Source organism: Trachypithecus francoisi, unplaced genomic scaffold (genome assembly GCF_009764315.1).
Source record: "Trachypithecus francoisi isolate TF-2019V2 unplaced genomic scaffold, Tfra_2.0 Contig01461, whole genome shotgun sequence".
NCBI lineage: Eukaryota > Metazoa > Chordata > Mammalia > Primates > Cercopithecidae > Trachypithecus > Trachypithecus francoisi.
In genome coordinates this window covers 7116851-7128093 of record NW_022681433.1, presented here as the reverse complement: position 1 = coordinate 7128093, position 11243 = coordinate 7116851, and the positions used below count along the sequence as shown (strand labels likewise).

Here is an 11243-nt window from a genome sequence, read left to right as displayed (position 1 = left end):
AGAGTGGGTCCCAATCTTTTCTGCACAATTTTCTGGGGGGAGGCTTAAAGAAATACATGTGAGATCACAATCCTGGGGGTGGTGCATGTGTCTGAGTATTTTACTTTAAGCTCTTCAGGTGAGTCTGACACAGAGCCAAGGTTGAGGACCCATGTAAGCAGGCGGGCCAGAGAGCTTTTTTTTTTTTTTTGAGATGGAGTCTCACTCTGTTGCCCAGGCTGGAGTGTGCAGTGGCGCATCTCAGCTCACTGCAAGCTCTGCCTTCTGGGTTCACACCATTCTCCTGCCTCAGCCTCCCGAGTAGCTGGGACTACAGGCGCTGCCACCACGCCTGGCTAATTTTTTTCTATTTTTAGTAGAGATGGGGTTTCACCATGTTAGCCAGGATGGTCTCGATCAACTGACCTTGTGATCCGCCCGCCTCGGCCTCTCAAAGTGCTGGGATTACAGACGTGAGCCACCACGCCCGGCCACCAGAGAGCTTTTTATCCAAGGCATGTCCTGTTCTCTGGTCCAGTCACACCGGCAGCACTGAAACCCAATGTCTCCAAGCAGCTGACCTCTAAAGGGTCCAATTCTTCTTTTAAGAGGGGTCTGTGTGAAGAGATGTGAATAGAACATGAATAAGGGCAGAGAAGGTACAAATATGCTAACAAAGCAGATGTTCCAACCAGTTTATTGTATTTTTACACACACACACACACACACACACACAAATAAATAAAAAGTAAGCTCTATACCCAGTAATAGCACTAGTGATGATGCATTTTTGTATTTTTAGGATCATATTTTTGAGAAAGATCAAATAATATTTCATTAACATTTATCTACTAATTAATATTAAAATAACATATATTTAACATTTTTACAACAACCTTACTGAGGTATAAATCACAAAACATACCATTAACCCACTTAAAGTATACAACAGTTTTCATTACTTTCACAGAGTTGTGCAACTGTCACTGCAATCAATTTTAGAACATTTTCATCACCCCAAAAAGGAATCCTGTACCCATCAGCAGTCATTCTCCATCACCGACCCTTCCGCCAACCCTCAGCAACTACTGATCTATTTTCTGTCTCTATGGATTTGCCTATTTTTTGACATTTCATATAAATGGAATTATGCAATATATGGTCTTTTGTTATTCCATTATTTCACTCAGGATAATGTTTCCAAGGTTTACCCACGTTGTAGCATATATCAGCATTTCATTCCTTTCTACTGCCAAATAATATCCATTGCTGGAATATACTGCATTTTATTTACCGAATCATCAGCTGATGAACATTTGGGTTGTTTCCACTTCTTGGCTATTTGAATAGTGGTACCACAAACCTTCCTGTACATGTTTTTACATGGACATAGGTTTCCATTTTTCTTAGGCATATACCGAAGAGACTTGCTGTGTTATATAGTAACTCCATGTTTAACCTTTTGAGAAACTGACAGTTTTCCAAAGTGGCTGTATCACTTTGCATCCCCAGCAGCAACATATGAGGATTCCAGGTTCTTCATACTCATGTCAGTACTCATGATCTGTCTTTTTTATTATGGCAAAATTTGTTTTTAAAAATGGTATGTCTTGATATTTTGTAATACATTTAGATATCTTAAAATTTTTTATGTTGTTTTACTGATGGTTTTGCTTTATGATTTCTGAACTTTCCAATGAAAGAAAACAACTACTGAAGTCAATACATGTTTGAGTATCGAAGACCCTAAACTGTCATTTTTGCTGCAGTTATTGCAGCAAATAATTAGATTTTTTTTCTTTTTCTTTGAGACAGGGTCTTCCTCTGTTGCCTAGGCTGGAGTACAGTGGCTCATTGCAGCCTCCACCTCCTGGGCTGGCTCAAGTGATCCTCCCACCTCAGCCTTCTGAGTACTAGGCTACAGGCATATGTCACCACAACTGGTTAATTTTTGTATTTTTTGTAGAGATGGGGTTTTGCCATGTTGCTCAGGCTGGTCTGGAACTCCTGGGCTCAAGCAATTCACCTGCCTCACCCTCCCAAAGTGACAGGAGGTGTGAGCCACCATGCCAGGCCAGTAATTGCATTTTCTTTATGACAAAATTATTTTCAGAGCTTAGAATTAGATAAAACTTTTTCTCTACTTGTATATTCCTTCTACAGAGGAAAGCAGTCATTGCTTCTTTGCACTGACTGGTAGAAGGCTTAAAACTAAAACTTTTCTTGGTTGGAAATTCTTGCTAAATTTTAATTTTTATTTTCATCTTTTATCTTGTAGGTATTTTTTGATACCTCTATATTAGTAAAAGCTAACTCACATCCCTTCTAGTGGGAAAGAGGCTATAAAGAAGTAAAGAAATAAATATGTGGTAAGTACCCTTTATCTGCACAGCAATCTCAAGGCAGTAATTATAAAGGATAAAACTAAAGATATGAAAAGTTATTTACCAAAGTCAGAAGCTTATAAGTGGCAAAACTGGTATTAGAATACAGATCTTGGAGTCCCTCATTTCAGTTCTTTATACTCTCTCAACATTCCATCATTCTGTTTAATACAGACATTTTATGGCATCTGAAAAGTATCCCAAAGTAGCTTCTGCAGAACCAACACTTAAATGTAATACAGTCCCTGTGATAAGATGTTCAACTAATATTTTATCCCAGTGATTGAGATAACTTTAAATGTTCCTCAATAGTCCCCACAATAGCTTACTTAGCTCTGTATGAAAGGAAAAAATGTGTTTATTTTTCATTGATAATTATAATTATTATAATAATGATTTTTTTTTTTTTGAAACAGAGTCTTGCTCTGTCTCCCAAGCTGGAGTGCAGTGGCATGATCTCAGTTCACTGCAACCTCTGCCTCCTGGGTTTAAGTGATTCTCATGCCTCAGCCTCCCGAGTAGCTGGGATTACAGGCGTGCACAACCACTCCAGGCTAATTGTATTTTTTCCATTTTTAGTACAGACAAGTTTTGCCATGTTGGCCAGGCTGTTCTCAAACTCCTGGACTCAAGTGATCTGCCTGCCTTGGTCTCCCAAAGTACTAGGATTACAGGTGTGAGCCACCACACCCGTCCTATAATTATTATTTTAATTATTAATTTTCTACTAATGCTGAGAAAGATGGTATAAGACATAAAAATCTAATATTTGTCTAATGATATGGGTCAAGGCACCTAATATCAATAGTTAGCTAAAGAATAGGGGAAAACATTTATGAATAATTCCAATGTAGAATAATTTATAGAAAGTTACTTTATATTTTTCCACATTACATTTTAAAGTAACTTAAAATATTTTTGGCTATATGAAATTTATATATTCTTCCTTAAAGAAAGAAAATAAACTTTTATAGAAGTAGTTACAGAAATGCATTTGGTATTCATTACTGGTGATACAGAATTGAATTCAGGTTTACTGCCAGATATAGGATGAGAACACCATTAGCTGGAAACTATACTTATCTCTAGGTGATTTCTATACATTTGAAGTCCAATGATTTCACTTATTAAAGTGGACAAATAAGTTACATGTTCCAGACCTAGGTGACAGTTACAAAAACTATCTAAAAGACAAAAACAGTCTAACCACGAATGAGAGGATTCAATACATTTTATAAATGCCTCAAAAGCACTCTTTTCTATTCTCATTCTATCTCCACGTCTGGACTTGAGTATTGTGAACAATTGCAGTTTGGTCTAAAGAATTAGTCCATCACTATGAATTACCACACGTCACAAAATGACTTAAATCACTAGTGCTAAGTAAGTGGTAGGACCTTATGATTGAATAAATACTGGTTTTCTAGAATTGTAAAAAACCTCAGAAAGTGTACAGTTTTGCCTCAGTCATTTTACAGGTGTGGGAAATAAACAAGAGGTGAAGGGACTTGCCCAAGATCTCCTAAGTTCATGGCAGAGTGGAGACTACAAACAAGTTTATTTATGATCTAAGGTTGTTCTACAATACCATAATAGTTCAAGTTAAAACTTAAAATGGACTTGATTTTCGACTTTGTTTAAACCTGCAATTTAAAAAACTGAGCAAGATCCAGCCCAAAATGGCAAAAGGGTTTTATGAATACACACTTTTCACTGACAGTCAACTAGAAACCAAATAGAATAGCAATGTTTCTATCAGAGCAGATCATGGGTGTATCATTAAAAGCAAGTGTAACGATGCCAGCCTTCAGATTCCCTACGATATTTTAAAACTCTCAAGCACTTCATAGTTTAGAGTCACTGGAGAAAATTACTTTTATGCAAACAAAGGAATACACATCTGGAAAAGGAGCTAAAGAAAAATTTGGCAGTTCTTATCTATTTTATTCCCTGAAGAAATGAGCTGACCATTAACTTCATAAGTTGAATATTATAAATGGAAAAAGGAAGAAATAGAAATCCACCCAGTTCTGGAATCATAGATGGAGTTCTGGAAGATGGTTTGATCTTGTAATCTTTTTTACTGGTCCTTTCTTGGCACTCACTGTCTTCTGCTTAGCTGGATTATATCTTCCACTGAAATAAATAAGTGTTAATCATAATTTTTCAGTCACCATTATGTACAACAAAAACATTATAGGCCACACAGGGAGAAAGGTATATTGTACCTTGTTCCCCACCCTCTACCCCGATAGACCCTCACATGGAAACCTTCCTGTGAATAGTTTCTGCTTACAGTGCAAATCTTAGGCAGCCTTCTGTTACAGCATATCATCTCCACAGCTACAGAGGCATACAGCTTAAGGGTAGATAATTCAAAGACTGGGAAGCAGCATGTCAGGTGCCCTAATGTGGAAAGTTCTATCTAATGAGGGGTAAGACAGATCCATGAATTTCTTTTCTTAGATTTCCATGAGATCCTTTTTCCATTAATGACTTATGTGGCATTAAAAAGCCAACCTACCTTACACTCTGACTTGAGAGAGTAAAAGGCCACTTCAATTTCCTAAAAACTTTCTTAGTTAAGGGGTGATGGCAGTAAAATGATGAGTAAGAACCTGTCATTTTCTCCTCATTAAAATGAAGGATAAAATTCTCTTCTGCATAAAAGTGATGACAAATTGGCAAATATGGTTAGAAGCAACTTTATCAAAACTCTGGAAATTAACGAAAATGTTGCAACAATCCTGGAGAATGTATAAAATAACAACAACAGAAACAAATGGCTGAAACTTCCAACACTGAGCTTTGTAGCATTTTAACTTGCCCTATGCCTATCCACTGTTCCCCTGGCTCTCATCCCCAGCTCCATGGTAGCCTTGAAAACCAACAGTGCACAATTGCAGAGAAAACCCAGTAGCCTGGCAGACACCATAAGGGGCAGAATAGGGCTGGAGCTCCTTTAACACCTATTTCATTCCGAGAGGAGTTTCATTATTTAAATAGTCTGGTGATTACTTGAAAGACCACTTACAAAGCTATCTTTATTTGACCTAACTTGGAGATGGTCCAGTGTAAATAGCCTTTTCCCTAGGGGCATGGAACAATAAGAAACCATTGTTTAATTTCAGAGCTGCCAGGAGTTAGTAGATAACAATTGAGGAAAAAAATAGGCTTACCAGGAAGCTTAAAAGGAAAAGCTGAGAGGCCAGGCTCAGTGGCTCTCACCTATAATCCCAGCACTTTGGGAGGCTAAGGGAGGCAAGTGGATCACTTGAGGCCAGGAGTATGAGACTAGCCTGGCCAGTATGATGAAACCCCACCTGTACTAAGAATACAAAAAACAGAAAGAAAGAAAAAAATTAGCCAGGCGTGGTGCTGCATGCCTGTAATCTCAGCCACTTGGGAGGATGAGACATGAGAATCACTTGAGCCTGAGGCAGAGGTTGCAGTGAGCTGAGATCATGCCTCGGCAATAGAGTGAGACTCTGTCTCTTAAAAAAAGGAAAAGCTGTGCAATGAGTGTTAATAAGCTCCATTATATTTCTCGGAATCTAGAAGAGCATACACATGTGTAACTGTGGGGATGCATAGGACTGTGTGCATACTCAGGAAAGGCCTGAAAAGTCCCTAAGCTCTTGCCTCTGGCTGACCTTGAGGCTCTGCACAAGCAGGAAGTAAAGAATAAGGTAGAGTTGTAATTTGCCTGGCCAGCTGCTGAAGGCATGCTCCAACACACACACACAGAGCCCATCAGCAAAGGCTAGGAGATTTATTGATTCTAGGCATTTAAAGAAATCTGTTCAATCATTAGCTGACCCCTAAGCTAACTCAGCAGAGACTTCAGTGTCCACCCCAACAAAGAATACAGATTTTACATAATTATTTCAGAAAAGTCACTAAACAAGCAGCCGCAAAAACACTGACAACAACAAACCCTGGGGAGGGGAAAGAAACTAATATACAGAGTGGCCACGTTATATTTTTAAAAACATCCAGTTTTCAAAAAAAAAAAAAATTACAATATATGAGACGAGACAAAAAAAATGGCTCTTATACAAGAAAAAAAGCGACTAATAAAGGCTTTCCCTGAGGAAGTCCAGATGTTAGACTTAATAGAGAGAAAGACTTTAAATCTACTGTTTAAATATATTTCAAGAACTACAGGAAATCATATCTATAGAGGAAATTATGAGAATGATGTCTCACCAAATCAAGAATACTAATAAGAGAAAGAAATTATTTAAAAAGAACCAAATAGGCATTCTGGAGTTGAAAAAGAAAATAACTGAAATGAAGAATTCACTAGAAGAGCTCAACAGCAGATTGGAGCAGGCACAAGAGTCAGTGAAGTTAAAGATTTGTCAACTAAGATCATCTGGTTTGAGCAACAGATAACAAAGAATAAAGTGAAGGAAATTAAAATATTTTCCCCCAAAATATAGTTCTTTGACATATTTTGAAATGTCAGTCTCTTGGACAGCAGGCAGAAACAGCCTTACAAAGCTGTCTTAAGTGGGGAACATTTGCATTAATGTGGAGAATCTCCACTAATGCAGCTGTGCCACTTCCCCTTTCTATGCTTTTCCCCAGATCTAGGAGAGATTGAAAGTCTGACACATTTAGAAGTCTGAGAAGAAACATTTACCATCTATTCTCTTTGATGGTGGCTTCATCTACATAAAAAGTCCACCTTTGTTTGCTAAACCTCTTCTCCCTGCTCCTATAACCTTTTTTAAAATCAGAATCTAAGCCCCTACTCTTTCTGTAACCTCAAAATGGTATATAAGTTTCTATAACTCACTGGGAAGTTGGGTCTTCATTCTGAAGATTCCCATGTATACATATTAAATAAATGTGTGTGCCTTTTCTCCTATTAATAAATCTGATTCATGTCTGTGATTTTTAGTAAACTTTAGGGGCAAGAGCCTATGGCCCCCACTAAAGAAAACTGAACAGTCTCAGAGACCTGTAAAACACCATCAACTATACCAACACATGTATAATAAGTGTCCCAGAAGGAGAAGGTAAAGAGAAAAGGACAGATAGATTATTTGAAAAATAATAGCTAAAAATTTCCCAAATTTCATTAAAAATATTGATCTACAAATTTAAGAAACCTAACAAATTCCAAGATGAATATCCAGACACATCATAATCGAACTATCAAAAGCCAACACAAAGAGGGAATCTTGAAAGCAGCTAGAATGAAGCAACTCAGTCTGTATAAGGGATCTTCAATAGGAGTAACAACTGATTTCTCATCAGGAACTATGAAGGCCTGAAGGCAGTGAGATGAAATATTCAAAGTGCTAAAGGAAAAAGACTTTCAGCTAAGAATCCTATATGCAACAAAACTATCCTTCTAAAATAAAAGAAAAATTAAGACATTTCCAGATAAGGAAAAACAGAAGGAATTAATCATCGGTGAACCTGCCCTATAAAAAATAGTAGATTTTTGTGTTGAAATAAAAGGACATTTGATAGTAGTGTAAATTCACATGAAAATATAAAGGAAACTAGTAAAGGTAACTACATAGGTAAACATAAAAATAGGATAAATATGGTTTTTGTTTGTAATTCTTTTTAAATCTCCTAACTGATTAAGAAAATCACTGCATGAGCAATAATTGTAAATCTGTTGATGGAAACAAAATGTATAAAGTTGTAATTTGTATGACAATAACAGCACAAAGTAAGGTGGAGGGAATGGAGCTACATAGGAAAGATCTTTTGGTACACTACTGAAATTAAGTTCATTTGAACCTAAAGTAGATTGTTATAAATTAATATCCTAATTGTAATTCCCAGGGCAACCACTGAGACCAAGACCAGATGGCTTCACTGGTAAAATCTACCAAACATTAGATCATACATATGTAAAACCAATCCTTCATGCACACTTCATAAAAATGAAATAGGAGAGAACACCTTCCTACTTATTTTATGAGGCAAATATTACTCTTATTTTCTTGTTTCTGCTTGTTTGGGGTTTGGTTTACTCCTCTTTTTCAAGTTTCTTAAGGTAGAAGATTTGATTTTTTATTTGAAATGATTCCTTTAAAATATATTTACAGCTATAAATTTATCTCTAAGCACTAAACCTAATAAAGAAAATCTATGAACAAAATTTACAGCCAACATTATATTTAACGTAAAAACCAAAAGCTTTCTCTCTAAGATAAGGAACAAGTTAAGGACGTTCACTATTACCACTTCTATTCAACATTGTATAGAATTAGGCAAGAAAAATAGATAAAAGGCATCCAAATTGAAGAAAAAAAAGGAGTAAAAAAAAGAAGAAGAAAATAAAGGAGTAAAATGATCTCTATTTAGGTGACATGTTCTTATGTATAGAAAATACTAGGGCATACACATACACATACACATACAGACACAGACACACGCATGCATTTATGAGATCCAGGGTTTCTGGATTTAAGATCAATATGCAAAAATCAACTGTATTTCTAGACAATGCAATATATAGTCCTAAAATGAAATTTAAAACATAATTCTATTTCAAACTGCATCAAAAAGAATACAGCATTAGGAATAAATTTAGCCAAAGAATTGCAAGATTTGTACACTAAAATCTATAAACTATCTATGAAAGAAATTAAAGAAGATCTAAATAGAAAGAAATTCATGTTCTTGGATTAGAAGACTTAATATTGTTAAGATGGCAATACTACCCAAAGTGATCTACAGATTCAACACACTCTTCATCAAAACACCAGCTATATTTTGTGAAGAAACTGACAAGTGGATCCTAAATCCACGTGGAAATTAAAGGGACTCTGAATAACCAAAACAATCTTGAAAAAGAACAATAAAATTTGAGTACTCACACTTCTTGATTTTAAACTCACTAAAAAGTTAGTCATCCAGACAGCATGGTATTGGCATAAGGACAGGGTTATAGATCAATGAAATACAACTGGGAGTCTAACAGTAAACCCATATGTTATGGTCAATTTTTTTTTACAAGACTGCCAGGACCATTTAATTGGCAAAGTATAGTGTCTTCAACCTACGGTGCTAGGACAACTGAATAAATGCAGGCAAAAGAGTGAAATTGGATGCCTACCTCATATCATATACAAAAATGAACTCAAAATGGGGGAAAAGGGAGCTAAAACTATAAAACTCTCAGAAGAAAACATAGGTTAGGCAATGACTTCTTATATATGACACCTAAAACACAAGTAACCAAGAAAAAGCAGATGATGGTCTTTATCAAAATGGAGAACTTTTGGGTTTCTAAAGATATCATCAAGAAAGTAAAAAGACCATCCATAGAATGGGGAAAAAAATTGTAAATCTTTTATCTGATAAGCTCTCAGACCCAGAATATAAAATGCTCTCAATGCAACATAACAGAGACAAACAAGCCAATTTAATAATAGGCAAAGGACTTGAATAGACATTTCTCCAAAGAAGATACAGTTGTCCCTCTATATCCATGGGTGATTGGTTCCAGGACCCCTATGGATACCAAGATTCACAGATGCTCAAGTCCCTTACATAAAATGGTGTCATATTTCCATATAATGTACATGCATAATCCAGTATACTTTAACTCATCTCTAGATTACTAATATATAATACAAAAGTAAATGCTATATAAATAGATGTTATACTGTATTTGGTTCTTAAAATTATTTATTATTATTGTATTATTATTATTATTGTTTTTTCCCCAATTTTTTTGATCCACAGTTGGTTGAATTCATGGATGCAGAATTCATGCACATGGAAGGCTATCTGTATAGAAATGGCCAACAAGTACAAGAAAAGATGTTCAACATCATTAGTCATTAGGAAAGTGCAAATCAAAACCACAGTAAGATACCACTTCACATCCACTAGGATGGTTACATTTCTTTTAAATAAAGGACAATGTGTTGACAAGGATGTGGAGAAACTGGAACCCTGATACATTGCTGACGGAAATATAAAATGGTACAGCCACTACAGAAAACAGCTTGGCAGTTCCTTGAAAAGATAAACAGAATGGAATTAATGCAGCAATTCCACTTTTAGGCATGCACCAAAGAGAATTAAAAAAATTTACACACAAAACTTGTACAGGGATGTTCATAGCAGCATTATTCAAAATAGTGAAGAGGTGTAAACATATAAATATCTATCAGCTGATGATTTGGTAAATAAAATGTGGTATATCCAAAAACTGGAATATTACTCCACCACAAAAAGGAATAAAGAACTCGCATATGTTCCAACATGGATGAACCCTGAAAATGTTATACTAAGTGGCATAAGTTAAACACACAAGTTCACATATTGTGTATGCTCCCATTTACACTTGGAAATGTGCCACATAACATTTCAGTCAGCAATGGACTGCATATATGACAGTATTCCTGTAAGATAATACTGTAAGATAATACTGTATAGTATTTGTACTATACCTTTTCTATGTTTAGATACACAAACACTTAACATTTACAATTATTACAATTATCAGAGTGTTCAGTACAGTAATATGCTGTACAGGTTTGTAACTTAGGAGCAATAGGCTATACCATATAGCTAGGTGTGTAGTAGGCTCTACCATCTAGGTTTCTGTAAGCACACTCTATGATGTTTGCACAATGACAAAATTGCCTTATGATACACTTCTCACAACATGTCCCCATCATTAAGGGACACGTGATCAACTGTATATGAAATAACAAAACCAGAGAAAACCATAAAGACAGAAAGCAGATTAGTAATTGCCAGGAGTTTAGTGGAAGGAGGTTTGGGAACTAACTGCTCATTCATATAGGCTTTCTTTCTGAGGTGATGAAGATGTTCTGGAATCAGTTAGCAGTGATGGTTGCATGACCCCATGAACATACTAAAAATCATTGA

General features: G+C 35.9%; 1 protein-coding gene across 5 annotated transcripts in view; it reads right to left on the bottom strand.

The window, feature by feature from the left end:
* Positions 1–423: 423 nt before the first annotated feature.
* The window catches only part of CCDC169 (coiled-coil domain containing 169), a 77422-nt gene continuing 66602 nt past the window's right edge, over positions 424–11243 (bottom strand). For 3 of the 5 annotated variants that reach the window (XM_033235280.1, XM_033235290.1, XM_033235300.1), the window contains one exon: positions 4277–4499. In XM_033235280.1, coding sequence (XP_033091171.1) covers positions 4400–4499 — 100 coding nt within the window. In that variant the 3' untranslated portion in view covers positions 4277–4399. Of the gene's footprint in view, positions 595–4276; positions 4500–11243 lie in introns of those variants that run through there. The other 2 variants (XM_033235275.1, XM_033235286.1) reach the window with 2 other exon arrangements.